The sequence below is a fragment of the Bos javanicus genome, chromosome 4 (genome assembly GCF_032452875.1).
Source record: "Bos javanicus breed banteng chromosome 4, ARS-OSU_banteng_1.0, whole genome shotgun sequence".
Classification (NCBI taxonomy): domain Eukaryota; kingdom Metazoa; phylum Chordata; class Mammalia; order Artiodactyla; family Bovidae; genus Bos; species Bos javanicus.
The window spans coordinates 119,267,525-119,281,341 of record NC_083871.1 but is presented as its reverse complement, the minus strand read 5'-3'; the positions used below and the strand labels follow the sequence as shown (position 1 = coordinate 119,281,341).

The 13,817-nt window shown below is 49.1% G+C and overlaps 1 protein-coding gene across 4 annotated transcripts in view; it reads right to left on the bottom strand.

Moving 5' to 3' along the window:
- Positions 1-13,817, bottom strand: part of DNAJB6 (DnaJ heat shock protein family (Hsp40) member B6) — a 52,158-nt gene that overhangs the window by 26,574 nt on the left and 11,767 nt on the right. For 3 of the 4 annotated variants that reach the window (XM_061415334.1, XM_061415336.1, XM_061415335.1), the window contains exons 2-5: positions 6,282-6,372; positions 5,302-5,411; positions 3,625-3,684; positions 2,789-2,899 (exon numbers count right to left, since the gene is read on the bottom strand). In XM_061415334.1, coding sequence (XP_061271318.1) covers positions 2,789-2,899; positions 3,625-3,684; positions 5,302-5,411; positions 6,282-6,346 — 346 coding nt within the window. In that variant the 5' untranslated portion in view covers positions 6,347-6,372. Of the gene's footprint in view, positions 1-821; positions 927-2,788; positions 2,900-3,624; positions 3,685-5,301; positions 5,412-6,281; positions 6,373-13,817 lie in introns of all 4 variants that reach the window. The other variant, XM_061415337.1, reaches the window with a different exon arrangement.

The following is a 13,817-nucleotide window of genomic DNA, read 5'->3' as shown; positions in this document are numbered from 1 at the left end:
ACGACCGGCTCACTACCCTCCAGCGCGGCGCCGGGCGCTGGGCGGGCCTGCCTGGCTCGTCCCTTTCCCTCCCGTCACCCCAGCACCGGCCAGACGCCAGGGGCCGCCGGCCAGTGTGAACGTGCTCCCGGGGAAGCTCCCGGCTTCAGAGCTGGGTCACAGAAATGCCTCCCACACGGAGGCTCCTGCTAGGGTTCTAAGGCTCAGTGGCTCTTCCGTCTGAGAACATCATTTTACTAACACCATCCTTTAATGATAAACCAAGGAAGGGATCACCGTAATTTAAAGTAACATGATCCCTACACTTGAATGTTTTCAAAGGAGGTTCTCCAAGGGCTAGGGGGAAGTCAGCTCACCCCACAACCCCGCCAGCACCCCTCCGTCTGAGAGCCAGGCTGCAGTGCGCGTCTCAGATTTGGCTTCTCCCCCTACTCCTGGGCCCGCGGCCTCTGCCCACAGGGGGCAGGCCTCACAACGAACGCGGGCCCCAGGCACAGGACTCCATCCTTCCCACTAGCTCTCCGCTTCTTCAAGGTCCCTCCCCTTTCATCTGGGCCGTCTGAAATCAGACACGGGGTTTTCCATTCCGATAAATGCAAAGTGAACCTCAGAATGTCTTTTAACAGACTTTGAGCGACTTTTTCTGGGAAAACGGGAGAGGAAAAAAGTTGGTCGTGTGGAAAATTAAGACAAGAAATAACACACTCCTCTAAATGGACACCATGACAGGGCTGATGTGGCTGCTGGGAAACATCAACTCCACGCCTGCTGAGGCAGCACGCCCTCGGCCCCACGGCCACTCAGCCCTGCTCTGAACGTACCGCCAGCAGGCTGCATTGTCACTTCATACATGTAGTAGCCGTGGAGCAGCTTCTTTTCCCGTGTGTAAATCCTGAGAGCCTGAAAATGGAAGTCGCCTAGAACACCTACAAGAACGGATTGGAGAAGAATCACTGCCACAGGGACCACGAGAGACGGGGGAGCTGCCAGTGCAGAGCACGCGCATCTCTGAGTCCCAGGCAGAGGCCAAGAGGCTCGTCCCCCAGCGGACTCTGAACCCAGCAGAAGAAATCTCCACCCCGCATCCCACAAACTGTAACTCTTCTGACTCAAGTTCACATGCACATCAAGACTTCATGTGCACAAATCCCAACTCAGAAGACGTGAAGGTCGGTGCTCACAGGGTAAAACCACATTACTCACGCTCCCAGCCCCAGTCACCCTCGCCCCTCTTCACTCCAGAAAGAGCTGCTCAAGGAAAACCATTCTTACTGAGAAAGCTTAACCCATCAGATTTTTTCCCCCAAGAAAAACACAATCTGGCTACCATTACACACTGAGGACTCTTTCCTGACACTTTTTAAAAAAAAACCACGCTGTGCCAGAGCTAGTGTGAGCAGGCCGGCCTCTGGCCTGGTGAGGCGGCCTGCCCTGTGCTCCTCAGCCTGAGGGACCCTCCATCCCCAGCTCAAGGGGGCAGACCCCTGGCCAGTTTCCCCGGACACGACCCTGCTCCCCCAAAACACATTGGGAGCTTGCTAAAGGCTGTGACGAGACACCAAGGTGATTTTACGGCCGAAAAGTCATTACAACTCTTCTGTGTCTTTCTTACAGTAATATTTCTTACAATCATAAAGGACAATTAATAAAAAATGTAATTAATTTCATATGATACAGGGAGCCTTCCCAATATGTGTTTACTGCAGCAGTAATTAATGCAAAAAAAGCCTTCAAAACAGATGAGTCTCTTCCCCCACCCCTAACACTCCCCTGCTTAGCTCTCATTGTTATATTTTGTATGCTACATATATACACATCTCTCCTCCACAAGCCACTCACTCAAAACGTAAGCGGTACCACAGTAAACAGTAAGCAGGGTCTCTCTGAACCCCCACGGAGTAACGGAAGGACTGCACCCTGTGAAGGGCCCACACCTCCGGGACACAGCAGCGCCTCACTCCTCACCACGCCTGCGATGAGCAGGGTCCACGGCTCCCCTGTGTTATCTGCAGACAGAACTGCCCTTCCTGTCGCCCTCCTGAGGGGTTGCAGCAGGTGTCTTGTCTTTTCAACCAGGCTCCGGGCAGTGAAGGAGCAGACACAGGGTGCTGTCTCCCCACCCAAGTACGGAGACAACAGGCGTCACGGTGCACACGGCGAGCACCCCAGCTCACCACCACTGCCAACACCAGACCCTGACACGCACCCCTGCCACGCTGCCTCACGCCGGGCACCAGGACCCGGAGGCCAGCGGCTGGGAGCCCTCTCCCACAGTGAAGAGCAGCCAAAGCAGCAAGGTCTCCCAGCAAAGCTATTCTCAAAGACGAATGCTTGTGATGCCTTGCTCTAGAGGTGTCCCTTCTTTCCAAGGGCTGCAAACTCAACAGTCCTAACACCACATCAGAAAAACAAAGACAAGTTTATGAATCAAATGTCTTCTGAGCAACATCTGCCTTGATGCTTAGTGTTTCAGTGAGACTCCTACATGGGAAATCCGGAGAATTCACTGTCCAACCAGGAGGAGCACCCACTCCTTCCCACTGCAGAGGAAGCCAATGAGAGCGAAGCACACAGCCGAGGAAGCGACGCACTCAGACCTCTATTACGTTCACGCGCAAGGCGTAAATTCCGAAACATCTTCCAAAGGAAGAAGGCAAGAGGGTTTAGTTAAACTCGTGCACTGCTCAAATAGCAAGTTTAAGGACAAGCTACAACAGTGCTGAAACAGAAAGGGTCTCCATGAGTCATGAACACGTTACGTAAACACCGACCCAGATGATGAACTTACCGAAGAAGTCGAATGAAAATGGGTCCCTTCCACCAAAAAATTCCCTGAAGACGTCCTCTGGGTTTCGGAATGTGAAGCCAAACTCAAACGGACTGTCGAAGTGACTTCCACCTACAGAAGCAAGCACAGCTCAGTCAGGGACTCCCGCGCGGCGGGCACACAAACAGTCTACACGTTACTACACGCGTCCTGACCCCAGAAGGAAAGAGTTCCATAAGCCCGAAGCTCGCGCAAGTCCTGCTGAGAGCAAAGCCTCCTGCGCTAGGAGCTGAGAAACGCGTGCAGGTCCACGTCCCTGAGCCACGCGCGTGCCGAGGACCCCCACCCACTCTGGATGTGTCACCAACACACAGCATTTCCGGCTGTGAAACAGCTGCTCAGGCGTGTGTACAGGAGGTCTGAAGCGTGCGTGTCCAAACGCCCACCATGGAGCTCGCAGGACAGCAGGCTGCTGCATAACTTTTCATCAAAAGCACACACATCTAAGCCTCACCACCAGAGGCAGTTACTTTGGTGGTTATTTAGTTTTTTGATAGAACATCCAGTAAGGATGTTTTTGACACAACATCCAGTATTGATCTCAGGGTACACTCAGTGTTATAGTAAGGTTTTACGTCATTTCCTATCTACAAAAGGCACACCAGTATGTGCCCTCTAGTTCAACAGGATTTTTAATAGGCCTTTTCCAGGCTATCAATTTCTCCTTCCTCTCCCCAATTGAGCCTACTCTCCAAACTGCATTCATATTTACGGACAGACTGAATCACCATCAGACTGTATCGGACCACCTCCTTTCATCACAAGGCCAGGAGAAAGACCAGTGTGCACACACGTACCTCCACCGCCACCGTTTAATCCTTCTTTGCCATATCTGTCATAGATGTCCCGTTTCTTAGCTACAAATTTAAAAAGACAAGTCAGTAAAGACCAATTTCTCTTCCCTCAAATTCAATAAAGCATTTCTGAAGCTGTAAACCAAAGGCCCCCCAGAACTCTCAATGTCCACACTTGGTTTTGAAGAGCTAGGAACCCCTTACTGTGACACTTGAGGGCATCAAAGTCTGGCGGCTGCAGCCCCCAGGGTCGCAAAGAGTCTGGCTGCAACTCAGGGACTCAACAACTCCCTTAAAAACACCCCAGAATATTTTTAAGTAAAGCTTAAAAGACTTACTTCAAAAAAAAAAAAAAAACAACTTATTTCACTCTACTGCTCAACGTGTGCCATGCACTACATCAAAACCCCACTACAAAGCTGCAGAGAGACTCCACCCCTAGACAAGCACCTGACTACTAAGTGCAGCTCAGGGAGAAGACCCATGGCACAAGGAGCAGGACACGGCCTTGGCGAGGGCAGAAACGGGCCACACTGAGCCAACCCCCAGCCTGGCCTGACCCCCGGTGAGGCAGCGGCCCGCCCGAGCCCGGGCGGTGGTTCTCGAACAAGCGCGGTAACAGTGCAGCCCTGCTCAGACACACAGGCTCCGCAGACGCCGCGTGTGCCAAGTGACGGGGCAACGGGGAAACAAGTGTGCAGGCACGCTATCCGCAGCCAGGGTGGGCACCAGAGCCTTAGGAACAGTGACTGTGCATCTGAGCCGCCAGCTCCTGGAACTGAAGGCTTCCTAAGGAAGGATGAAGAACAGACTCCCCCTTACAAAAACACAAAAGCAGCATTTTCATGGGAGCTCTAAAGGTTCTGCTGCTGCCAAAAATCACATTTGACGTTTGAATTTACTTCTCAAATTTTCTAGTGTTCTTGGTCTGTGAATCCACACATCTGGGAGTGCTGGATCAGGCACACAAACAGGACAATGGCAGTCAATGACAGAAGACAAACTCATGAAGTAAAATGACAAGGCCTTCTTTTAAAATAAAGCAGGCGTCCACTTCCTCTGGTCTAGTCTTTTAAATGCCTCGGCTGCGATTGACACCAGTCATTCAGGACTGCTTCCTGCCAAGGTGCTGTCAGTACTTCTCCAGTTTTCTCACCAAGTTCCACAGTCCGCTCCCTGCCCCAAGGCTTCTCTTACCAAGAACCCAAGGTTTGGCTAACACCCTTTGCATGACCCATGACACTAAACCAACAGACCTGAGCTTCCAGTGCCGTTCAATTCCTAACTCTAACGGGGCGGGGAAACCCACAAGCTGTGGAGTCCGAACCTCCATGTGCGCAACACCTGACTTCCCGAAATCCAGGAGGGCCTTCCAAGGAAGCGGCCAGCACCTCAGCACAGGGTGCTCAGGAGGGTGACGGGGACGAAAGGCCACGACACCCCAGCCCCGGTGGCCCCCAGCGCCAGGCAGAGACCGGGCCTGGATGTCTCCTTACAGAGCCACCCAGGAGACTCCTAGAAGCCAGGGCGCCCGCAGCAATCACAGGGCCTTATCGGGAGGCTGGTGGGGACAGGACACCCAGTCTGCTCAGAAAACCCCCCTCACAGCCCCAAAGCCCCTCGGCCACGCCTTCCTCTGCAGGCCCCGCCCAGGGGCACAACCCCACGCTCCCCACTCACCATCTGACAACACCTCATACGCCTCAGCTACTTGCTTGAATTTTCTCTCCGCTTCTTCTTTGTTCTCAGGATTTTTATCTGGATGCCACTTCAGTGCCAGTTTCCGATATCTTAAAAAGGAGTTAAAGGTACTTACTGATCACATCCCACTACCAGGGTGGTGTCTATTGTGTCACATGAAGCAAACATTTCAAAGCAAAAGCTCTAGGCGGAGACTAGACAGGCGTGGCACACAGCCTGCCCTTCCCCAGGGACAGCACCAGTGACGCTCCCCACCACACCCGCAGGTGAGAACACAGACGCCAGGCCCGCCCCTCTTGGTGCTGATCTTCACGCCATTCACACCTTATTTAAGAAGAGCACAATCACTGCACCACGCCGATCCTGGATGTGGCCAGGCGCAGTGTGAGAAATCCCACGGCCTCCCGTGACACAGCTAAAACACCATCCATGTCCTGCTATACATTAACACCAAGTGAACTAACAGACTTCAGTGCACCCTGGGAGCTGCCTGGGAGCGGAGACTGGCCTCACGTGCGGCCACAGAGCCGAGCAAGGACACAGCGGTGCAGGGCTCAAACCCCAGCATGGACCCGAGCCGGCCACACGACAGGGGCTGGGAGCAACCCACTGAGGATGGAACAGTGACACCCACGAGCACCAAGGCTGCTCCACTGCTAAGTCCAACATCAAAGCTCTTTGGGCTAATTTCATATACTCAGTGAGTTTATGATCTAATTCCAGCAGAAATGGAATCCATGTCCCAAGATAAAGTACCAGAGGAAACCAAGTGGCCTTCTCCCTGAGTGACAGGTGGGCCTAGGTCTCAAGAGGCACAAGCTAAGTTGCTAAGCGCTACCTAACATTCCAACTAGTGCGCAGCAAACTCACAGCACGCAAACTGCCATTCGGTTTCCACAGGCCGTGCAAACTCACACCGCAGGTGCCCAGATGCACTCTTTCAGAATACAATTACTTACGCCTTTTTAATATCCTCGGCCGAGGCGTGTCTCTGCACACCTAGAACTTCATAGTAATCCACCATGTTTTAACAGGCTGCTGGAACAAGTCCTGCAATCAGAAATCCATGGTCAGTGACGAGACGGCCCAGGCTGGGCTGGTAGCGGGGGTACGGGGTGGGGGGGACGGAGCAGGAGGTGGGAGATGTCACCTTGCCTGGGCATTAACCACCAGCCTGTCGGGCCAGAGCCTTGTCTGGGAGCCGCTTCCAAGTCTCACACCCTAAGACCCTTCCTGATGTAGGAAAAAACGCTTTGAAATAAGCTAAGAATAGCCTCAACTAAATAAAACCGACAGGTGACTCTGCAGCAGCCTTGGGGCCCACTGCCCACCAGCTGCCAGGTCCCTGGTCCAGACCGACGGGAGTGTCGTCCCCTCCTCACACCCTGTGCCAGGCGCTGGGCAAGACTGCAGCCACCTGATGAACACCTTGTGCCCGGCCTGGGGACGCCACAAGGAACCACGGACACCCTCCATGGCAGGCTGCCCACGGCAGGCTGCCCCCGCCGGCTCGGACTCGGGGCTGCTCCTGTAACTGCCTCCCGGGCCTCCAGCATCTGATGTGGAAACAAACGCAGCACCGCCCTGCTGGCAGCACAGGAAGAGGGCAGCCTCAGAGCGGGCCTGCAGGGGCTCCCAGGGTAGGGACCTGCCCCGCCTGCTCTACGAAGATGCGGCCTCGAGTCACATGCCAATCACGCCCGACACACCTGCCACCTCTCAAGATGTGAAATCCAGCGAGCGTTCGCCTTTACTCTGACTGCTAAGTCACCTCACTAAACCAACGACCAACAACTGACATGAAACAGGCCTACACCACACAAGCCTGCAAAATAATTTCAGCCAATAAATCAAGTTTTTCTGTCAGGCAACTGAGCGCTAAACTGAAGCCAGGCTTTCAGTAGCCTTTCCCCAAATTCTAGGACCAGATTTTGAGAAGAAACGTTCTGACTGTAAACAAATCTACGAGGCCATACCCTCCCTGAGACCATTCTGCTGAGGTTAGATATAAACACTGCCGCAACGGGACACAGCGTGTCTCTCAACACAGAGCGCACAGCTGTATTGTGTTCCCACTGTTCCACACTGGGGAGCAGCTCATGGTAAAAACACAAGTCCGCCGCACCGTGACTCAGCACGCAGGCATGCACACCCGCCTGCACGGCCCTCCTGGACTCTACAGAAGGCAGGCTGCGTCTATCTGAGGGTCAGAAAGACACAGGGAAAAGCCCTTCTTACCAGTCCAAGGACTTCATGCAGAATAGATATCAAAGCAGAATCAAAAGTAGAAACCCCTCTGACCAACTCAAAATCCCTAGAAATGTTAGGTAAAAACCCAACACACACATCTGAAGAGCCAGCTGGGCGCCCAGGAAAGCAGGAGCTCAAGTGCCAGAAACAGAATTAATTACACCAAAAACAGTGACCCCGAGATTGGGGGGGGGGGGGGGCGGTGTTGCTGCGTCTTCAGGATGGGACTTGTTTTAGGGGACAGGAAACTAACGGCTGCGATGAGGACTCACAAAATACAGGTCCCCTAAAGGCTGTAACACTCCTTGGCACCGCCTTTGGGACTGGAGTGAAAACTGACCTTTTCCAGTCCTGTGGCCACTGCTGAGTTTTCCAAATTTGCTGGCATATTGAGTGCAGCACTTTCCCAGCATCATCTTTTAGGGCTTGAAAGAGCTCAACTGGAATTCCATCACCTCCACTAGCTTTGTTCATAGTGATGCTTCCTAAGGCCCACTTGACTTCACATTCCAGGATGTCTGGCTCTAAGTGAGTGATCACACCATCGTGATTAACTAGGTCATAAAGATCTTTATTATATAGCTCTGTTTATTCTTGCCACCTCTTCCTAATATCTTCTGCTTCTGTTAGGTTCATACCATTTCTGTCCTTTACTGATCCTGTCTTTGCATGAAATGTTCCCTTGCTATCTCTAATTTTCTTGAAGAGATCTCTAGCCTTTCCCATTCTATTGTTTTCCTCTGTTTCTTTTGCACTGATAACTGAGGAATGCTTTCTTATCTCTCCTTGCTATTCTTTGGACTCTGCGTTCAAATGGGTATATCCTTCCTTTTCTCCTTTGTCTTTCGCTTCCCTTCTTTTGTAAGGCCTCCTCAGACAGCCATTTTGCTTTTTTTGCATTTCTTTTTCTTGGGGATGGTCTTGCTCTCTGCCTCCTGTACAATGTCCAACCTCTTCAGGCACTCTATCAGATCTAATACCATGAATTTATTTGTCACTTCCAGTGTATAATCGTAAAGGATTTGATTTAGGTCATACCTGAATGGTCTAGTGGTTTTCCTTACTTTCTTCAATTAGTCTGAATTTGGCAACAAGGAGTTCATGATCTGAGCCACAGTCAGCTCCCAGTCTTGTTTTTGCTGACTGTATAGAGCTTCTCCATTCTATGGCTGCAAAGAATATGATCAATCTGATTTCAGTGTTGACCATCTGGTGATGTCCATGTGTAGAGTCTCCTCTTGTGTTGTAGGAAGAGGGTGTTTGCTACGACCAGTGCGTTCTCTTGGCAAAACTGTTAGCCTTTGCCCGGCTTCATTCTGTAGTCCAAGGCCAAATCTGCCTGTTACTCCAGGTGTCTCTTGCCTTCCTACTTTTGCATTCCAGTCCCTACGATGAAAAGGACGTCTTTGGGGGTGTTAGTTCTAGCACTCATCTCATACACTAGCAAAGTCATGCTCAAAATTCTCCAAGCCGGGCTTCAACAGTATGTGATCCATGAGCTTCCCCATGTTCAAGCTGGTTTTAGAAAAGGCAGAGGAACCAGAGATCAAATTGCCAACATCAGTTGGATCATTGAAGAAGCAAGAGAATTTGAGAGAAGCATCTCCTTTTGCTTTACTGACTACGCAAAAGCCTTTGACTGTTTGGATCACAACAAACTGTGGGAAATTCTTCAAGAGATGGGAATACCAGACCACCTGACCTGCCTCCTAAGAAATCTATATGCCAGTCAAAAAGCAACAGTTAGAACTGGACATGGAACAACAGACTGGTTCCAAACTGGGAAAGGAGTTATGTCAAGACTGGAATTTGTCATCATGTTTATTTAACTTATATGCAGAGTACATCATGTGAAATGCTGGGCTGGATGAAGCACAAACTGGAATCAAGATTGCCAGGAGAAATAATAACCTCAGACATGCAGATAACACCACCATTATGACAGAAAGTGAAGAGGAACTAAAAAGCCTCTTGATGAAAGTGAAAGAAGAGAGTGAAAAAGTTGGCTTAAAGCTCAACATTCAGAAAACTAAGATCATGGCATCTGGTCCCATCACTTCATGGCAAATAGATGGGGAAACAGTGGAAACAGTGGCAGACTATCTTTTTAGGTTCCAAAATCATTGCAGACGGTTGACTGCAGCCATGAAATTAAAAGACACTTGCTCCTTGGAAGAAAACCTATGACAAACCTAGACAGCGTATTAAAAAGCAGAGACATTACTTTGACAACAAATGTCCCGATAGTCAAAGCTATGGTTTTTCCAGTAGTCATGGATGTGAGAGTTGGACTACAAAGAAAGCTGAGTGCTGAAAAATTGATGCTTTTGAACTGTGGTGTTGGAGAAGACTCTTGAGAGTCCCTTGGACTGCAAGGAGATCCAACCAGTCCATCCTAAAGGAAATCAGACCTCAATATTCATTGGAAGGACTGATGCTGAAGCGCCAATACTTTGGCCACCTGATGCAAAGAACTGACTCCCAGACCCTGATGCTGAGAAAGATTGAATGCGGGAGAAGGGGTTGACAGAGGACGAGAGGGTTGGATGGCATCACCAACGCGATGTTCATGAATTTGAGTAGCTCTAGGAGTCGGTGATGGACAGGGAAGCCTGGTGTGCTGCAGTCCATGGGGTTGCAAAGAGTCAGACATGACTGAGCGACTGAAATGAAAGGCTGTAACTGCAGGAAAAGGGGACGAGAAAAACTCCCCCCAAACCGAACAACAGCACCACTGAGAATCGATGCACTGAGCCTGGGGACCGTGGAGGCAAAACCACCACCTCCACTAACCCAGAATGCTCCCAGCACCCCAAAGCCGCCAAGTACAATCCCAGGATGGGGAGACAAAGAAAGCTGTGCTGGAGAAGTTTGTTGCTTAGCTGCTCCGTCATGTCCGACCCTTTGCGACCCCATGGACTGCACTCGCCAGGCTCCTCTGTCCCTGGGATTCTCCAGGCAAGAACACTGGAGTGGGGTGCTGTTTCCTCCTCCAGAGGATCTTCTGACCAGGGATGGAACCCGCACCTCCTGCACTGCGGGCACGCACTTTGCCACTGAGCCCAGGAGAGCAGGTGACACCACCACCAGGTCGTGCACACCAGACGGTGTGGGGCGTCTCAGTGAGCAACGGAGACCTAATACCCACACGGCCACTGCTGCCAACAGGACTGTCATTCATGCAGAGTCACTAAGGAACCAGGTCTTAGATGTCATCCCTCCAAAGAAACGATTAATTTCATAATGAAAGGGGTGTCAGCTAACTCAGGTGGCAATCACAGCGATATATAAACGATTCAAATAAACATGCCTCCAGTCAATTATACCTCATTTTTAAAAAATAAGATGTAACCTTATCGATGAGAAGAAGGCACACACAGGAAACTTTGTGAAAAATCACAAGGCAGGACTTTAATATTTTTTATTTTAACAAAACACGTTTAGTGGGAATAATTCTACGTGTTCTGTAAACATTAACTCATGTAATTCAAACAGTAACAAAATTAAGATCAATGACTTCCTAAAATTGTTTTAGGAAATGTTTCTAGCTTTATCCAGATACAATTGACACAAGGTTACTTGTGTAAGTTTACGGTGTGCGTTGTGTACCGTAATTTCATCAAAACTTAATTTTTAAAAAACCTACAAATGACCTTTGAATAAAGCGGGTTTGGCTGCACAGGTCTACTTGCGTGCACATTTTTCTCAATAAACATATTGGTAAAAAATTTTTGGAGACTTACAACAACTTGAAAAAGCTCACAAAAGAACCATGTAGCCTAGAAATACTGAAAAAAAAATTTTTAAGTGTGTCAAGAATGCAAAGGCATAAAGGAGTGACATTTAATACAAAATGATTGATTGAACAGCAACATTTTAGTTTTCTGTTCTGTAACTTTGCTTTCAAAGGATTACATACCCCCAGTATCAGTTGATCATCATAGGTAGGTGGTTTAAAAAAAAAAAAAAAAAGTGTTTCCAATACCGTATTATGAATGAGTGCCATGCTGTATGTCACAATAGATTCACTAGTGTATAGGCTAGGCTACTGTGAACAATCATTGATCACACTAGGTGGCCATAAAGCAACCATACTGCTCCCACTTCGTTATAATGGATGAATTATACTTATAAACAACAGTGAATTTCTTCTTTACATTATCTTTTCATTTTTCTTGGCCTGTGTTACTAACACATCTGCAGGATTTGGTATCATGTAAGACAATATTGATGTAGGTACTAACAGACAATCCATCTTGTAAAAATATAAACTTATGGTATCAATAAATAAATATAGTTAATACAATTTCTCTTTAAAAATTTTTTTAATATTTTCTCTAGCTTACTTTAGGAATACAGCAACATAACACACAAAGTATGTGCTAATCAATGTTCGTTATTGGTAAGGCTCCAGGCAGCAGTAGGCTATTAGGTAAGTTTTGGGGGAGTCAAGAGTCATGCACGGCTTTTCAACTGTGGGGGGTCTGCACCTCTAAGTCCCACATTGTTCAAGGGTCAACTGTACACTCAAGAGACAGAAAAAAATCCAAAGTTATGGCGTAGGAAAGACAGGAAAGATGCACGAGGCAACACCAAGGAAGCTGTGTCCAAAACAGGAGTCTATGGAAGGAAGCGGTGGAACACGGCCCACTGAGGAACCACAGATTCTCGGGGATAAACTCACAGGGCCTCGACAACTTCCAATCAGGACGCGTGTTACAAGGGGGAAAAGGAAACATCCCTGCAGGCCTGGATGGGAGGGGGAGGGGGAGTGACCATTTAGTGGGCACAGAGTTTCCAAGTGGGAGCACAGAAACATTCTGGAGATGACGGTGCTGATAAGACAGACAACAATGTGAACGTGATGCCCTGAAGCTTTCACTTAGAACAGGGTGCATTTTCTGTCAAGTAAAAAATAAGCTATGTTGAATTTCATAAGTAAAAACATTTTTAAAAAGACACACCCACAATCATATCAGACAGAGTTAACTTGTAAGATCTGAGCACATTTAACAGACCTGATGTAATGGGACATAAAACAGGGACCTGAAGCTAACTACTATAAAACACCAAGCACACACCCACAAGGTGGAGTAAACTTAACCACCACCTGAGACCACAAAGAAACAGCTGTGGTAACAAACGTTTTTTAAGAACGCCTTTGGGTCAAAAAAATTATAAGGATGTTAGGACTACATATCAATTTCATCAACTGGCCAAAGTGAAATTAAGGACCTCAAATACATTAATAAAAGCTACAGACGTTAGAAAGTTAAGAACTCCAAACAGACAACATTTGCCAGTATTTAGAATATAAAAATATTAATAGATATCTTCATCAAATAAAATCCCAGAGTTTTTTTTAAATTACAAAATAGAAAAAAAAAATTTTTCTTGTACTTATCCACTTTAACGTTAAAATCAGCTGTGATAGACACATAACAAGATTAACAAAACACTAACTGGAGGTGTACCTTTTTCAATGTCCAGTTTTTTTCGACTGTGTCTGCATATGCTCAACATAAAATACTGGGGATCTCGTTTTAAATGCAATCAGACATGGGAGTGAGCACCCAATTATAAGACAGAAGTGCTCTTCACTGGTAGTTCCACAATCCAAAGCACACTGCTCAGAAGCCATGGCTGGTAGGCGCCATGGAAGGTAGCAACCGCACGCCTTCGGGGATGAGACACCTGCCCAGGGCCAAGGGCAGCTGGAGCGCAGCAGGAGCCAGCAGGCGGCACCTGTGCTTCAGTCTGCTAACAACGGACTCTCAGCCAACAGGAGACTCGCCTAACCGACCCTCTGCCGACGAGTGACTCCCTCGGCGGTTACTCTGACTTCTGAGCTTCAGCTGCTGCAGCTACGAGGGGACATCTCAGCACCCGGCAGAAACAAGGCATGTGGAGAGACACCACCAGACCACAGTCACCAAAGGGACGTGGGGAGAGGCCTCAGGACGGAGCTTCCCTCTCCTAACAGTAAGCCACTGCCTGACCACATGTGACCAGGTCACCAGTGTACCGGATGCCACCACTTAAGACACTTCAGAACCTCCTGAAGGGGGAAACAGACTCCTGCAGACAACAGCAGCAAACAACAGCCTGTGTGCACCAGGACAGGGGGGAAAGGAGCAGTGACCCCACAGGAGACTGCACCAGACGTGCCTGTGAGTGTGCGAGGGTCTCCACCAGAGCAAGGCTCATTTTTCCCCACAGCCAGTCCCTCCCATCAGGAAACCTGC